Source organism: Eulemur rufifrons, chromosome 28 (genome assembly GCF_041146395.1).
Source record: "Eulemur rufifrons isolate Redbay chromosome 28, OSU_ERuf_1, whole genome shotgun sequence".
In the NCBI taxonomy this organism is placed as follows: Eukaryota; Metazoa; Chordata; class Mammalia; order Primates; family Lemuridae; genus Eulemur; species Eulemur rufifrons.
Window position 1 is genome coordinate 13935331 of NC_091010.1, and position 18628 is coordinate 13953958.

General features: G+C 37.7%; 1 protein-coding gene and 1 non-coding gene across 6 annotated transcripts in view; both read right to left on the reverse strand.

Moving 5' to 3' along the window:
- The window catches only part of PPP3CB (protein phosphatase 3 catalytic subunit beta), a 50587-nt gene extending 33472 nt beyond the window's left edge, over positions 1-17115 (reverse strand). For 3 of the 5 annotated variants that reach the window (XM_069461084.1, XM_069461085.1, XM_069461083.1), the window contains exons 1-3: positions 16896-17115; positions 1659-1859; positions 860-984 (exon numbers count right to left, since the gene is read on the reverse strand). In XM_069461084.1, coding sequence (XP_069317185.1) covers positions 860-984; positions 1659-1859; positions 16896-16980 — 411 coding nt within the window. In that variant the 5' untranslated portion in view covers positions 16981-17115. Of the gene's footprint in view, positions 1-859; positions 985-1658; positions 1860-5489; positions 5548-16895 lie in introns of those variants that run through there. The other 2 variants (XM_069461088.1, XM_069461086.1) reach the window with 2 other exon arrangements.
- Positions 8888-8995, reverse strand: LOC138376699 (U6 spliceosomal RNA). The gene has a single exon (XR_011231684.1). It is a non-coding gene; the product is annotated as a U6 spliceosomal RNA (small nuclear RNA).
- Positions 17116-18628: the final 1513 nt, after the last annotated feature.

The following is an 18628-nucleotide window of genomic DNA, read 5'->3' on the forward strand; positions in this document are numbered from 1 at the left end:
AGCATCATTTGTAATAGCAAAAAACTGGTAATCCCTTAAGTGACTAACAACAAGGAATTGATTAATTATGGTTTGTTCATCTGATGGAAAACAATAATGCAGCTATTAAAAATGATGCTGTAAATTTATATTTACTGACTTAGAAAGACATTCACCATGTAGGGATGTATGAAAAAGCAGGTTATAGAATAATATTATAATATGATCCCATTTTGACTTAAAAAAAGGAGATACATATGTTATAAAATGCAGATTGTTCTGTATTTACTATATTTTACTTATATAATTAAAAAAGAAAAAGGAACAAGAAGAACCATCTACTGGTAAGTGATGATCAATAGGTCATTTTAATGTCTTTTAAGTTTTTTAAACAAATTAATACTATCAGAATACACAAAGATTCCATACAATATATGTAGGCCTTAATAGCTACATAACAAGGGATAAAAGTATTAGGGCTCAAGCAATAAAAAATCATAATATGCTTTATTTAATCAGAGAGAATTCAATTAATCTTTTTTCACGTGGTTTAATGCCTTTAGGGGCAAGAGAAATAAACAGGACTAGCTTTTTAAGGCCACTAGATAACAGGACAATAAAGACCCCTTAGTCTGCTCATAATTTCCACTGTGAAAAACGGCAATTATAATTATATAAACAGAGCTATACAAAGAAAATTAATTGAATGATTGGAAAGATACAAGAGGAATGAATAGTAGCTTTTCCTAAAAACTTCAGAATATACAGAGGTATTAAAAAAACCCAACACAGGTACTTTTAGAAACTTATTTTACTAGCAATTAATGAACATCTATGTTAACACTTAACAGCATATCATATGACAGTATATGATTATTACCTCTATACTAAAATAACCTCTGTCCACATAATCACCAAGAAAAAGGTATCGTGTATTAGCAGGTGATCCTCCTACTTCAAAAAGTTTCATCAGATCAAAAAATTGGCCATGGATGTCACCACACACTGAAACAAGAAGATTATTAGATAAGAAAAAAAAACTCTGAAATAACAAATTTTAGTTAAATTATAATTTCTTTTACATAAGGGATAATATAAATGCTATCAAGAATTATCTAAGAAGGAAGTAGTCTATGAAGAGTCATGATAGGGATGATGTGTAAACAAGTGTTCGTGTGCTCAAAATCAATAACAAGATCTAAGAGAAATAACGAAATTTGTGGTGACAAATTTTCATCTGTATTCATAAAGCCCCTTTATAAGGAAGCCAAAGATGTGTGTAAGTCATAAGATGACAAAATTATAACAGTGGCAGTTAAAAATTTCCATTTTAACTCAATACTTTCTGTTGAACTCTAAATAATCACCTTTGATATCTGAAATGATATCAAGGTTATTTGACCCTAAAGATGGAAAGCAAAGTTAGTTAAGTGTTGAATCAAACTGAAGTATGGTCATCATAACTGAAGAAATTTTCACAAAAATATATTAGACTAATTTCTATACTCAGGTTATTTAGGATCGTGTTTATTCACTGAAAACAGGCAAAAACTTTTTTAAGTATGGAAAATAATTTAGAAATTCAAGATAATGTTCATGTTGAAGAGGAAACAGCTTTAAATCCAAGCAATTAAATAAAAGTGTAATAAAAATAATACCCAAAACATAAATAAGTGTACCTGTAATTGGAGCTTCTACTTCTATCATGGTTTTCTCTCTCCGAAGGATGGCAGCACCCTCATTGATAATTCTAAGTGCAATTTCTTCATCTACCCGACCTTCTTTTACTAAGTGGTTCTTCAGAACATCAACCCTGGGTATCCCATCCATATCAAATACTTCTTCAGATGTCAAGCGATGTGTTGGAGGAAAAGGGACAGCTGCAATATTTTTAATTAATAAAAAATAAGTCACTAATACCATATTAACATAAAAAATAATCATTGGATCTAGATAAATAGGAGTAAAAACTGAAAAGCAGGGTTTGTTTTTTTTTCCTTCATTTATTGGGCAGAGTGTTAATTCTTAAATAGCATCTTTTTCTAAAATAGTAAGCCAATTATGCTATTAATAGTTTTTTGTTTTTTTTTTTTTTTTGAGACAGCGTCTCACTCTGTTGCCCAGGCTAGAGTGCCGTGGCGTCAGCCTCACTCACAGCAACCTCCAACTCCTGGGCTCAAGTGATCCTCCTGCCTCAGCCTCCCGAGTAGCTGGGACTACAGGCATGTGCCACCATGCCCGGCTAATTTTTTCTGTATATATTTTTAGTTGTCCATATAATTTCTTTCTATTTTTAGTAGAGACGGGGTCTCGCTCTTGCTCAGGTTGGTCTTGAACTCCTGAGCTCAAACGATCTACCCGCCTCGGCCTCCCAGAGTGCTAGGATTACAGGCGTGAGCCACCGCGCCCGGCCAATAGTTTTTATTAAGCTATATAAACATGTTCTTTGTTGATAATTATTAGAGAAATGAATTGTCTCACAAAACTAAAAGTTCTTTCAGAATAACTAAAGCTTTTGGCAGGGCAGAACTCCCAAAATGTATGACACACTCTTCATACACCTTAAATGAAGATGAAGATAAATAAATACAATTTAATAACACATAAGACTGAATAGAAAGAAATCCCAAATATAAGGTGATCTACCATGCTCTTAATAAGAACATAAAGAAAGTTCTTTGAACCTTCTTGAATATAAACTGAATATAAACTGTTAGAGGTACATAGATAAAACAGCAGAATGCTTACTTACAAAATTTAATTTAGTGGTACACATAAACTTAAAATAACAATAAATCATAATTTAGATACTGACTTTTCTCCTAACTTCATATTTCACAAAAGCTTTCATTCAAAATCCTTATGCATATCTTCAACATCAGTGCATTCCTTATCACTGGAGTCACTTTTTGAGTCATTTAACACTTTTTTAAAAATTTTTTATTGATACATAATAATTGTACATATTCATGGAGTACATGTCATATTTTGATACAAGCATATAACATACAATGATCAAATCAGGGTAATTGGGACATGATTCATCGGAAACATTTATCATTGCTTTATATTGGGAACATTTGAAAACTTCTAGCTATTCTGAAATATAATAAATTATTGTTAACTATAGTTGCCCTATTGCACTATTGAACACTAGCACTTTTTCCTTCTATTTAACAGAATTACCCCTTCCCACCACGTTTACCAATCTCTAGTAGCCACCATTCTATTCACTATCTCCTTGAGATCAATTTTTTTAGGTCCCATATATGAGTGTGAAAATGCAGTATCTGTCTTTCTGTGCCTGGTTTATTTCACTTAAAATAATGTGCTCCAGATCCATCCATGTTTCTGCAAATGACAAAATTTCTTTCTTTTTCATGGCTAAATAATATTCCATTGTGTACATACACCATATCTTTTTTATCCATTCGTCCCTTGATAAACACTTAACACTTTTTTTTTTTTTTTTTAAAGAGATGGGATCTCTGCTGTTTGATAGCTCATTGCAGCCTCAAATCCCTGGGCTCAAAGGATCCTCAGCCTCCCAAGTAACTGGGACTCCCAAGCCACTGAGCCTAGGGCTAACACACTTTTCGAAAGCAAATTATCTTCACTTCCATTGAAGTTGATTGAGTTACAGCACTTTTTGAATATGAATAAAATGCTATGATGGCAAATTTATCCCAATTTATCCCTGCAAATTTATCCAAAAGTTTCTATTTTTGTCATATCGTAGTTGGCTTTTTCACTTCTGCAGTATACACTTATGATTTCTACAAGAAATCACCAACTGTACAATTTTTAAGTGATACTGTTGAATGGAATGGAAAACAAAGTCTGTTTTCAGTGGTGTCAATGCAAAATTTTGAGGTCATATACCTAGGAAAAATTACTATATATCTATTAAATTTATTTGATTACTTTTTCACTGACTCCAACAAGTAAATCTTCTCCATGCATTCAAAATCAACTTGGAATGAAATAGTTTCAGGCTCTTCACCAAATAGTAGTTTTGTTTTTCAAAATAAAAAGAGAAATTTATAAGGCCGGGCACAGTGCCTCACGCCTGTAGTCCTAGCACTCTGGGAGGCCAAGGCGGGCAAATCGTTTGAGCTCAGGAGTTCAAGACCAGCCTGAGCACGAGTGAGACCCCATCTCTACTAACAAAAAATAGAAAGAAATTAGCTGGACATCTAAAAATATATACAGAAAAAATTAGCTGGGCATGATGGCGCATGCCTGTAGTCCCAGCTACCTGGGAGGCTAAGGCAGTAGGATCACTTGAGCCCAGGAGTTTGAGGTTGCTGTGAGCTACGCTGATGCCATGGCATTCGAGCCTGGGCAACATAGCAAGACTCTGTCTCAAAAAAAAAAAAAAAAGAGAGAGAGAGAAATTTATAGTAAGAACCTAATCACAGACTCGAATGTAAGGCAGTTCCCTCTTTTCTGGAAAAAAATATTTTTTTGGAGAAAAAAACTCAATTTTGGGTATTAGCATTTTTTGATGCTCTGGGATCATCATTGTGATTATCAGTCATTGTATAGAAGCCTGAAATGTAAAGGACCAATTGCTCCTTTACATTTCAACTTAAAGTAACTAAAAAGCGGGGCTGGGTTAGAATTATATCAATTACCAAACAAAGAGTAATAACCACATTGTCATACTAGGGGAAAAAATTAAGGAAGAATTTAATCCTTTAGAAGTGAGATAAGAACTAAGGCAGAGGGATGCCAACTATTTCTAAAAGTATTGAAATCACCAATCACTCTTGCTTTTCTTTTTTTTTCTTTTCTTTCTTTCATTCTCTCTCTTTTTTTTTTTTTTTTAAAGGCAGGGCCTCACTCTGTTGCATGGGCTAGAGTGCAGTGGCATCATTACAGCTCACTGTAACCTCAAACTACTGGGCTCATGGATCCTCCCCCTCAACCTCCCAACGCGCTACGATTACAGGCATGAGCCACCATGTCTGGCCTGCTTTTCTTTTTTTGATACTTAGTAAAACAAAACTTAAACTTGCTTATTTTCCCTTCATTAGAAACACATTCATTGCCATAACTTTTTACTACATCTAGAACAAGGCATTGACATTTTGTTCCCCCAAATATAATATGTTCAGATTCTAATAAAACAAAAACCTCAAAGTGTGTTTTTCACCAATCAAAAATTAAACAAACCATTATGTATGCTATAACCAAATTTGTCCCCATCAGTAAACCAATTGTTTTAAAAATACAGATTTTAATTAATTGATTAATAAACAAATGAACAGTTACTTTTGAGACATTAAAAAAATGAAAAGTTTAAATATCTCTCAAATCTTTCTGAGATCAAGATAGGATATTTTTTCATCAGGTTGGAGAGAATTTTTTTCGCTCTACTCAGGAAAAGAGATGCTGTTTGATTTAAGATGCTGCTTTCTGGATCATATATATTTCCTAACAATCAACAACATAATTCCACTAGTGGCTGAATTCTGTTCAAAATATAAGATTTCCCAAAAACCCACCTATGAGACCACTCCCTCCTCCTCCTACTCAGCCAGACACAGTGGTACTGCATGTTTTCATGCACATTGTGAATACACCACTACACGTCACACTGACGTATTGCCCCTTCTTTAACCAAGAGTCAGAAGGTCTTTATTCACTTGAAAAACAGTACAAAACTGACTTCATGTCCATTGATTAGTTATCTATAGATTTATGTTTTTCTACTTATTTTTCAACTCAAGGAATACTTTAAATTTCAAAACCAGCTGGCAAACTTTAAATTTCAAAACTATTTTTAAGGAATGGATATAGGTTGAATGGTGGAGAAATGCCACCTATTCGTGGGTAAAAGTAGGTGAAAACTATAGGGAATTATCGTTATTATAGTAACACAACACTGAAAGTGGAGAATAGGGAATTCCAAAAGTTTTAATACATCAGTAAATAAGACAAAAAAACACATGTTTAGTGTTGTTTGGCAGGTGGAGAAAGGAGCTGCAGCAGATGATGACCTGACAGGGCAAAAGAAAACTGACCAAATAGAAGACATTAATTTTTTAAAAATTTAAAAATTAATATTCTCAAACAGTACTTTGTTTTGTAACTTTTAAGGCATTTTGAAGCATTTCCATTTAGTTTTCAGGCTTTTAAAGGTTTTATTTCTAATTCATCTTCAGCCAGTTATTCTTGCTTTTCCAGGATTTTTCCCCATATATTAATATATTTTTCTCTCCTAATTTTCAGATCATTTTTCTTACTCTTCTATATTTGTGATAGAAAACCAGAACTAAATGTACATAAATATTATGATGTAAAAAGTCAACAACTGAAATGGCTAATAACGTAAGATTAGCTGGAACAACCTAAAGGGCTACAAAAATCACAAAGTTACCAACACTAGAAAACATGATTTGGTAACATTCATTTTGATCAATCTGCTCTGTTGAAAATTTCCCTTTAATCCAAATTTTGGCATGAAAGCTGTACCTGTATAGTAATCAGTAACATTCACAAGGTATTTTAATGTATGGTAGCTAAAAATCAAGGCCTAAAAAACGTTTTAATTTAGGAAACTGGAAAAATAAACCAAAAATACAGACTGATTAGGATTGGGGAGGGGCAGAGATCTCTTCCTGTTTCTACCACTGGGCAAGGAATCCTGGGAATTAACTAATCCTGTTCTCCAATTCTAAGCAAAGGCTACAAACCCTTAGTCCTATGAGGCCTCCAACTGGGGTGCAACCTGTGCCCAGTGAATAACTTTAAAGTATCATTCAGATGCCTAAAGTCAGTTAATCCCTCCATGTTTCCCATCATTGCCATCCTTGACAACTGTCCAAAATATAGTCCCTATACATCTGACTTTTTCTATTTCCTTCCCTCCCACCATTATTTCTCTCTCACTGATCTCCTCCCTCCCAATCCTTTTCATGGAGGCCTTCAGAATTCCTATTTTAAGATAAAAAAATATATATACATACTCCTCTTCCCCTACACACACACACACACACACACACACACACAATCTTACACACTTGCTAGCTCTTCACAAAAGCTGTCTTCATCTCTCTAGCTTAATTAAATCTTGGTTCTCTTGAAGAACAACATTTCTCAAATACTTTTTTTCAAAGTGGATGGTGCTCATTTTTCCACACTGCACTACTCCCAGCAAAGAATGCGTCAGCATTATTTTAGTTAGTTCAATGAGGGGGGAAAAAATGCATCTTCCTTTGAGGTTCATGCCTTCCAGCCAGTTTATCCTTGTCCCTACCATCAATTAAACTTCTAGTCATCTCTCACATTCATCCTAAACTCGGGTTCCTGGTTCATAAGCCTTCTCCACTCTAAGTCCCACCATTGCCAACGTCCATATGGTGACCTACCTAAAACTTAAGACCTGAGAGGCTTGAGCTCCACTCTACTTCAATTCTTAAGCCTTGGCCATCACTGCCACTCCACCTCTCAAGTTCCAAACTGCAATCTCTCACTCCAGGGTCAAACCCCCCTAATGTTCCAGTTTCACTCCCTTTTCTCCATCTATGCTTTATTGTGTTAAGAACCTGAACAGTCCATCCTTATCAACTGCTTTCTGGCTACCTTTACTTTTTCCAATTTTTTTTATTTTTTTTTTTTTAAGAAATGAAGTCTCACTGTCACCCAGGCTGGAGAGCAGTGGCAAGATCAGAGCTCATTACAGCCTCAAATTCCTGGACTCAAGTGATCCTCCCACCTCTGCCTCCTGAGTAGCTGGGATTACAGGTGTGTGCCATATTCTTACAATTCTGAAGATATTCCATCATCCACCCACTTTTTGTAAACAACCATTGACTGTTTTACCCTTTTGTCCTTCTACACTACCTGCCAGGCGAAACTCCAATTCTTGGATAAATCAGCTTCTAAATTTGGGTGCTAAGTATAAAACTCATGAAAATAGCCCAGTACTACTGCAAATTCATGGTCTCCAATTTAGCTGGTCTTTGGTACTTCCCAGGAATCCTCAATCCTCATTTATCTGGCTTTTACCCTAATTCTTCTAATTTCTAACTCTCTCTTCTCTTGGGTTCTTAAAATCATTCACCTGGTTTTCCTCTTACTTTTCTGGTCATACCTGACTGGCCTATTTCATGGATTTCTAGTCCTTTTAATGATCCTTAAATGCCAATGTGTGCCCTAGGTTTCTGTCCTTGGCCCTCCTCTCACAATATGAACTAGTGATCTCACTGATCACCACACCTTCAAGCGTCTACATTTCGAGAACTCCCAAAGAGATCACTTCAGTCCAGATCCCATTCCTAAACTCCAGATCCTTATTAAACTATCAAACATCTCCACTTGGATGTTCCATAGATAGCTCAAACTTAGTATGTCTAACATTGAATGCAGTCTTTCCCTCTAAACCATTACCAATACAGTTACCCAATTAATATGGGAATTATCCTAGACGTCTCTTTCTTCCTTACCCCTACACATAACCAATAGGTCTCAATTCTCTGTTTTTGTCCCTTTGGTCCCCAGAGACACTGAATAAGTACTTTTTTCCTAGATTACAATAATCTTTTCAATTTTGCTCATGTTCTACAACAGAGTACTCTAAAATTCAAATCTCAAAATTCTGTTTCACAGCTGGCTTCACTAAATAAAATCCAAATTCTTTACCTTACCATGGCATATGAAACCCCTCATGATCTGACCCCTGCTTCATCTTTTCCTCCCTCATCTTTTGCCACTACCTCATATTCCAGACACACTCTATACTCTAGACACTAACTTACTTTGATTTCTTAAACTACATTACTTTTTTATCTGTGTACTTTGCTTGCCCTATTGTTTTGGGGTATGCTATTTTCCATCTCATGCCTAACTTCTCCTAGTTTTTAAACCTCATTTCAATGTTACAATTCTTTTCTTTTTTTTTTTTAATATGGAACGCTTCATGAATTTGCATGTCATCCTTGCACAGGGGCCATGCTAATCTTCTCTGTATCGTTCCAATTTTTAGTATATGTGCTGCCGAAGCGAGCACTCAATGTTACAATTCTTGAAAACTTTTCCTAATCTTTCCAGCCTAGGTTAACGGTGCCCTACCCTTTGTGGTCCTATGTCATAGCACATGATGCACACATATATTATGGCATTTACCATACTGTACTATAAATATCTGTCTCCCCTACCAGCTTAGGAATGCCTTGAAGGGAAGGGGCTATGTCTGTCATCTCTACATACCCAGTGATTAAAACATAGATTCTAATGTTTGCTGAATTAATGATTTATTAGTTACAGTTTCTAAAATACTTGTGTATGTTAACATTAGTTTATGTAGCAATGACAATCTATTTATAGTGCTTTATTTACAGTTTACAAAGTACTTTCACATATATAATCCCACATGATTTTCAGAGATACCCTGTGAATTTGGTCAGGCAGTTTTTATCTCCATTTCACAAATGAGATAACAGGTTCAGAGATGGTTAAGTGGTTTCCCAAAGTGTTTTGACTAGTAAGAAGTGGAGCCATGGTTAAAAGTGAAGTTGTCAGAATGCTGCTCTTTTTTTTTTTTTTTTTTTTGAGACAGAGTCTCACTCTGTTGCCCAGGCTAGAGTGAGTGCCGTGGCGTCAGCCTAGCTCACAGCAACCTCAAACTCCTGAGCTCAAGCGATCCTCCTGTCTCAGCCTCCCGAGTAGCTGGGACTACAGGCATGCGCCACCATGCCCAGCTAATTTTTTCTATATATATTTTTAGCTGTCCATATAATTTCTTTCTATTTTTTAGTAGAGGTGGGGTCTCGCTCTTGCTCAGGCTGGTCTCGAACTCCTGAGCTCAAACGATCCGCCCACCTCGGCCTCCCAGAGTGCTAGGATTACAGGCGTGAGCCACCACGCCCGGCCTCAGAATGCTGCTCTTGTATCATCTGTCTTTAATATTAGGTTATTAAGTATGAAATGTCCAATTTCCTTGAGTACTAAGTTTAACAACTGATATCTCTTGACATTTCACTTTGACACTTCTTGTTTTATTTTTATTGTAAAGGTACCTCCTCATTCAAATACACGGTTTGGCTTGAAATTATGTGTCAATTTTTTTTTGAGCAATTTTTGTGAAACCATGGATAAGTCAAAAATTCGAGTTATTTTCTATATGAGTTCCATCATGGAACCAATACAGCATGGACAGCTCAAAATATCAACAAAGTGTTTGGGAAGGATGTGGCTAATGAATGCACAGTATGTCGACAGTTTGAGAAGTTCCATTCTGGTGATTTTAATATTGAAAATGAGCCACATGGGTGATCTGAGACCAAGGTGGATAATGATGAGCTGAAAGCTGTAGTGGAAGTGAGTCCATGTCAACGTACATGTGAATTAGCAGCAAGATTTGGCATTACTATTCCAACAATATTGAATCAGTTGAAACAAATCAGCAAGTAAAGAAGCTTGATAGATGAGTATAGCATGAATTAAATGAGCATCAGAAGAGAAATCATCTCAAAGTTTGCCTTTCTTTGCTGTCACGACATAAAAGCAAACCATTTCTACACCGTATCGTCACGTGCGATGAAAAATGGATTCTTTTTGACAATCGCAAGTGTTTGGCACAATGGTTAGATAAAGATGAAGTGCCAAAACACAGTCCAGTTAAAAAAAGCTAATGGTGCCTGTTTGGTGGTCCAGCACTGGTATTATCCACTACAGCTTCATGAAACCTGGTCAATCGATTACAGCAGATGTCTACCGCAACCAACTGGATGAAATGACAAGAGTACTTGCGATTAAGCAGCTGAGATTGGTCAACAGAGATAGGCCAATCCTCTTGCAAGACAGCACTGGACCACATGTCGCACAAACAACACTGCTTAAAACTGCAGTGGCTGGACTTGAAAATTCTGTCATCCACCATATTCACCAGATCTTACACCAGCTGACTACCACTTCTTCCAGGCTTTGGATCACTTCTTGCAAAGGAAAATATTCAATTCTCAAAAAGCTGTGGAAAAACACCTTTCATGATTTCATCACTACTCACTCTCCAGGCTTCTTGGCTGCTGGCATAAACAAGCTACCATTAAGATGGCAAAACCATGTTGCTAGTTTAGGTGCATACTTCAATTAATTGTACTGCTTCTTGAGATATAATAAACTAAACTTTTGATACAAAATCAGACATTTAATATTTAATGACCTAGTATCAACACAATGACAATTTTCTTTTGACTAAAGGAGTCATCAAAAGGCTCCTCATCATGGAGAATGATATAATCCACTTACTTGCCAGGAGTAAAAGCTTGGATTGGCTATATCCTTTAAGGAAAGATTCAATAAATCCAACAGCATTGTCTTCAAAATTAACTTGTGGTGGTTCTCTAAATACAATAGCTATCCCTCAAAATTGGTTCCCCTTCCTGGCTTAAGGTATCACCATTCTCTGTCACTCAGACTTAAAATTTTGGTGTCACTGTTCACTTTCTGGACTCCAAATCCTACTGATTCTTCAAATTCTCTCAATTTTCTTACATTTCCATTGTTACAATGCTAGTTCAAGTGCTCATCTCGTGTATTAAAATCTTATTAATCTCTACTCTTCTTCCTCTTTGATTGAACAAAAAGCACAGCCAGATCAACCTACTCAAAAATTCTGGGTAGTTCCTTAATCACTAAAGAAGAATGGGAAAAAAAAAAAACCCTGAATCTTATTTTCAATGTCCTCCTCAATTTGACGATTCTCAGCCTTTTACATGTCATTCCAATCTTTGCCTCCAACTACAATTGCCCCATTTAACCAATCCCTAAAGCAAAATTATTCTATTGTTTTCTAAAAGTGATGCTCACCTGTTTCATTCCCACATCACTTGTATATATAATCAATATATCTACATTCTAATATTACTAAGACTTTATGTCATATCTGGTTTCTTTATGTCATATCTGGTTTCTCTCTTTCCCTTAATTCATGCCTTGGTCATCCCTCACCTGGACTACTCCATTAATCTTCTAACTAGACAACCTGCTTTAAACTTCTCCCTCTCTAATATTTGTTCCACACAATAAACCAGAGTTAGCTTTCCAAAACCAAGATATTGGGTCACTATTCTACTTTAAAACCTTCAATAATAATAATGGTGATGGTTACGATTGGTTGAGTACTTATGTGCCAGGCCAGGCATTGTGGTACTACTTTACATGTACTGTCTCTATTAATTCTCAAAAAACCCCATAATGAGATTTTATTAACTCTATTTTACACATGAGAAAACTAAGGCTTGGGGATGCTAAGTATCTTGTCCACAGTGGGAGAAGGTTATTAAATGATAGAGCTAGTATTCAAGCCCAGGCGGTCTAACTTCAGAACTTGTGTTCTAAATCATCCAGGGGCTATACTGCTTACTAGCTTAAGTTTTAGATCCTCAACTTGGTATACAAAAGATCCTTCCCAGCTTCACTCCTGCCACTCCTTGCCAAGCACTTTACACACTATTGCCCACATTTCTTGCTTTGTTTCCAAACTCCATGCCTTTCTGCTTCTGTTCTCTCTACTCTAGCCCCACCTTCTGTCTGGAGAAATTCTACTCATCCTTCAAGGATAACTCAAACCATTATCCTCTCAGTCAGTGATGCTTTCCCTCAAAGTAAGACAGTCCATTCCTTCTTTATAGCTCCAATAGCACTTTGTACCTAATTCATTATATTATCTATTTACAATAATGTTTCCCCCACTAGACTGCCAGCACTCTAAGAGAATATATCACACTTAACACATCTTATTTAATTCTGTATCACCAATGTCTAGGGCAATGCCTGCTACCAAGCAGGTACTCGATATACGTTGCACAAATAAATGGTCCCAATCTTCTGCTTATTTCAATTCTACCCATCCTTCAGCCTAATTATTCCTATACAAAGCCTTCCTAGAGTATTCCAGCCCAGCTTCGTCACCGCCTCCTTTGAACTAAGACAAATAGCTGGCTTTGCCAGTTATCTGGCAATTATTAATCATACCCATCCTTATGACATATATTATTAACTTTTCATTGAGTGTTTATTTCCTCAAGGACAAGACTGTATTTATCTTTTATATTTTTGTTGTCTCCCTACAGCTTTGAAGCATACAGCAGGCAGTTAACAAATATTTGCTATTTGATTACTGTGATGTTCCAAAATAATTGTTACATGTCATACATGGATGCCCAATTAGCTTCAGCTTATTTCATCACTACGTACAAAAAAAATTTATGGTGAAATGAAGTCATATGATTGGCACTAAAACACACCTCATTTAATAAATCTAGGTTCTTTTAACCAAACTTTTCCTTACAACCCTTGCCAATTCATTCAGTACCTCTGGAACCTGAAGTTTTTGTCTCACTACTGAATAGCTTTATTTCCTACTTGGCATTTTCCTTCTAAGATAACTTGTTACCATAGTGTTCTCTCTCCTTCTTGTGAACACACACACACACACACACACATCCTCTGTTTCTTTGCTTTCTCTAGGACACATGGTACTAAAGCTTTATTTTAAACAGTTTAATGAGGGTGGAAAGAAAAAGAAAATTTTTCAAAAGTTATCTTTTTACATAGATAGGTCCACAAAATAGACTTGGTAAAGAAAAATTAAAATATAATGAAATAGAACTAGCAAGAAACAGTGAAGTAGCTATGTGACCCACAAGACCTCCGTGGATCATCTGAAAATCTGTAATGAAAATAAACAATCCTAATAAGCAAAGATACTGGAAAATACTTTAGCCAAATGACCTCAGATTTATAAGCAAGGCAGCTGGCAACAGAACCTAAAAGAATTGTAAGGCTGCCCATCAGAAATACACCAGTTTAAAAAAATTAAAACACATACACTTCAACATTTTGGTTCAATCTGAAAGTGTGATAATTTAAGGTTAATACAACCTAAAAAATAAAGAAAAAAATGTTAAGACAATGAGTCACATTGTAGGTGCTAAAAGGAACATATACATGATATAGACAATGCTCTCTGAGTGATAAAGATGAAATTTCTATCAAGATTAACTCACTTGGTAATCTCAAGAGATAATCCAGCTTTACAAATCTGGGACCTAGTCTATACAGCAAAAGGTACATTTTAAAAGTACTTGGGGGGAAAAAGGAAGTATCTGGACAATTCAGGTCAAGTTAACTTTGGGAGGAAGAGGAAAGGCAATACACATAAATTTAAGATTCTGAGTTTTAATTACCCATGTCAATTTTGCTGATGTGGCAGTAAGGCATACATGCAGATACAGGAGATGTTTTCCCTCTTTGTTTCCATTTTCTTATTTTCAACTTTGCTAAAGAACAGAAAAATGCTTAACAGAATATAGTTAAAAGGACATATACTATCTTACCTAAACCATTTGGGCTACATCAACTTTCAAACAGAAGAATTTGACCTAAGCCAGCAGCTGAAGCAGGCTCAGAACAGAATTTGTTTAAAACAACCAGGAAACCTAATCACCAACCATCAGTGTCATAGTTTACTACTAATAATTTTAGTGACAAGGTCATCACATTCATCTACGAAATCACCTACAGTATTCCAAGTTCCCAAACTTCACAAGAAGTGAATTTCAAGCATCTGATACTAAACACAGAAAGATCTATATGCTTTTAAGAACTTACAAGACCATAAAATGTAGGCCTTCCGACTAGAAGCACAGGCAAAAAATTTAAAGACAATAACAAGTTTCAGGGAGTAAGAGAATACTTACAGTCAATGCCAATGGATGGTCTCCATAATATTACAACTATGAAGTGGTACAGATGCAAAACTAGCATCACATCCTGGACTTAAAAGAAATCTGGATTTTTAACAAGCTAAACTTAAGTTGAACTAGCACAGCAGTCATTTATCCTCTGGTAACCAGTGTTCTCTATCATCAAATGTAACATTATGATACAATTATCGAATGTAGAAAGCAAGAAAGAATCTTGAAGATGAAATTTAAAAGTGGATCTTTGGATCTGTATGAAAGATGAATTTTCCAGTAACTGCAAGAGACTCCATGAGCAGTGCAAATTAGACTGTTACACACCATTTCTAAACATGTGATCCACATCAGGCATTTCAACTGGCTAACAAATTCCATAAAGAAATGAAAGTTGTCTTCATGAAGAATATACAACTAAGCATGAGATATGATAACCATGAGCTTTAATTAACTCTAATTTTCTATACTAATAAGCTCCTTTCCTATTTACCTAAATGAAATGGCTTTTATTCCATACCAATAAACTGCAAATGTGACTGTCTCTTGGACTCACAACCCACCTATAAGGAATGTGCCTTATGCTTGGAATCTTATTTTTATTGCATTAAAGCAGTACAGGAAAAAACATCACCATATATACAACAAGGAACAAGATTCACATGCATAAGGATAGCATAAACTCATTGCTCAGGAATGTGATTGGTTATCCCATCTTACAGTCAGGTGAAAAGTGCCCAGGGAAATCAACACACAACACAGAAATAGTCAGAAAAAGCAGCAGCAGCCAATATCCCCTGTTCCTACTCCCATCAAACTCCAGGATTTCTTGACAGAATTAATGCCTGAACTACCAATTTTTTTCTCTTTTAAGAAATATTTCTCAGTACAAGGATTCCATAAACTCTTTATTCAGCTCATTCCAATGCCTGACCCAACCTGATATGCTAACTTTAAAAATAATCCACATAAGCCTAGGTGCAAATCAGTGTTATTAAGAACCCAAGGAGGCTCAGATTGAAAAGTTTAAATTTATAAAAACACAAAAAAGGTTTTCTTGTTTTTAGATATTTTAATGGAAACATATAGGGTCAGATTTCAAAAACTAGGCTAAAACAGGGTTTAAACACTGTGTCAGTACATTTAAAAAGCTGAATGAAAAAAACCAAAACAAAAAATAAAAGGAGTATCTATATTTTTTAAATAAACATAATACAAATAAGGAAAACTTTATTATACAACGACTTCAATTTATCAATCAAGCTACACGGTAAAGAAAAATCATTCCAAATTGTTTTTCACCCCCATAACCGTGTTTGAAGTTTTGAAGCTCTCCCAGAGAGCTTGGAATCTTAAACAACTCTCAATTAGCCCTGAATTTCTCTATATTTTAAATTAATCCGCTGACCTGTTGTGGGCAAATATACATAAATTCTGCCCTGGCTGAGAAACATTTAACTTTTTCTTCTAGGGGGAGTGAGTGGGTGCGTGTCTGCAGGGGCAACCCCTTTTGACCAAACAGTGTTGATGGTTTTCTAAATAAATACTTCCTATCCAGAAGGTTTTTTTTTTCTTTTATGCTTCTTTTACTCCTATTCTGCACTATAAAACCTAGCCTCACAATTCCTGCCTCGACCCTTCACCTTGGTCCAATCCCATATGGTTCCCCCAATTTCCGCGCTGGGTGGCACCTGAGGGCCGAGCGCGAACCCCTGCGGTTGGCGCTAGCAAAGCGCGGATAGGGAGGACGGCTGTCACTGGGGAGCAGGCGTGGGCCAAAGCCGAGGAGATTTCTGACCGCTCATGGCCGGGCCCCGCGTGGCTGAAGGTCTCTGAGCCCCTCGGTTCACCCCAGCAAGCCAGGAGTGCAGCTGTCGCGGAGCAGGAAGCTAATCGCGGCCCTTGCGCCGCTTTGACAGGCCAAGTAGGAGAAAAAGGGAGCTCACTGCAGCTAGCAGCCTCACCCCTTGGGCTAGGAAGCCCCGGAGGCAAAACCCCCGCCCTGGGCTGAAGGCAAGCAAAAGACCGTGGAGCCCGCAGCCACCGACTCAGCCCAGTCCAGCAGGGGCCCGCCCAGGGGCCACTCCCCAAGGGAGGCAGCCAGTCACTCGCCCGCCCTTCCGGGCCCGCTCCCGAGGGGACGGTCTCCCGCCCGCCCTCACACACAGTTCCTCCAGCCAGGCCCCCAGGGCTTCGTCCACCTCTCACCTTTGACGACGCGGTCAGCCCCAGGAGGGGGCGGCGGGGGCGGGGGTGGGGGCGGCGCAGCCCGGGCCGGCTCCGGGGCGGCCATGCTGGGCCCGGGGCTCGGCTAGGCTCTGGGCCGGGCGGGGTTGGGGGCGGGGGCGGCGACTACCAGAGCCAAGCGGCGGCGCCGCCGGGGAACATGGCGGACCCTCTTTCGCTACAGAGGGGCTAAGACCGGCATGCACCGCGCGTGCGGGGGCGGGGGCGGGGCAGGCTCTAGGGACACGGGCAAAATTACTGAGGCTAGGATAGAAACAGGACGAGGCCAAGGGATCAGGTTAAAATTCTTTGCATGCAGAAACAAAAGATTGAGGAGAGGGGGCAGCATGTATCTAGTTGCTGCGATGAAGGAAACACGACACTGGCTCTCATGGCGCTTCCAGTAAAATGGGGAGACATGATCAAACCTTAGAATCTCCTACTAAAATAGAGAAACAAATGTTTAACAATTTAGCTACCAGATCTGAGTACTAAAGAGTCGGCAGGGGATACGAGAATAGAGGAAGCATTGTAGGTTCTAGAGCAGAGAAGTGACCATTCAAAATGGAGTTTGAAAGAGAATTCTGGCCCTTGTGTTTGAGGTCTGGAATTGTCAAGAGTCTGAAGGCACAAAATAAGAAAGCAGCTGAAGCAGAATCAAAAGAGGTAAGGGGAAGAGAAGGAATGACACGAGGAGGTGTTCAAAGAATCTGCAGAATTCACCCGAAAAGGACACAGTCTCCTTCTTGATTCATTCCAAAAATAGATTTGGGAGTAAATAGGGAATTGGAAATTAGTTCCTTATTTATGTGCATGCACAGAATTTGGATCCAGGTGACTTATGGAAACTTCATAGAGACCAAGGTGACTGACATTCATGAGGAAGAACTGACTGTTCTATCATAAATTATTAGAAAAGTGTGTGTATGACACCAGGGGATATGTTGAATCATGGAAAGGGACAAGCATATCTACTAAGATCTGTAGAACTTGATGGTATAGGATCCAAGTGGGATGGAGTGAGAAATTCCTGCCCCTCCTCCTGTTCAGTAATATATGTGCTCAGAATCTGTTCATAATGTATGGTGATAATTAGGTAAGTAGTAGTCTGAAGGTCTCAAAGAGTATCTTCCTACCTTTTCTTTGTGTCAATCTCAATGCTCCTGAGAGCTGAGGTAAAAGAGAAAAGAAAGCCCAACAATAGGTATTTTTCACAAAGGGAGCCCACAAAATATCTTTTAGAGGAAAGGGACTCCTGGGAGTGAGGCAGGGGTAAAAAATGGATCTTTCTGGCATGGAAGTGCCATTACATCACAGGGGAAAGGTAGGGGAGGGGCTGCCGTGGGAAGAGAGCAAGGGATAGGAGGCACATCACAAACCTGTAAGGTGGAGGAGGGCACCAAGAATACATGGGTCAGGAGTGAATTTGTAAGAGGAATTTGAATCCCCAGAAAAGTTCCCTAAGGAAGGGAGGAAGGAAGTGTGTAATATATTGAGTATTGAGTGCCTCTGGCAGGAAAAGGATAGGAGACATGCTAGTGGCCATAATGACAAGGAAAGGCACTCTATTTTAGGGCCCATTGACTCCCACCTTGAGTATATATTCTTTAACTCCTCTTTGGCTCCTCACTTCCACTCACTCAAAAGCCACTTCATATATATATGTCCAGGCCTTCCCACCCCAATACAAAAAAGCAAGAGCATACAAAAGGGAA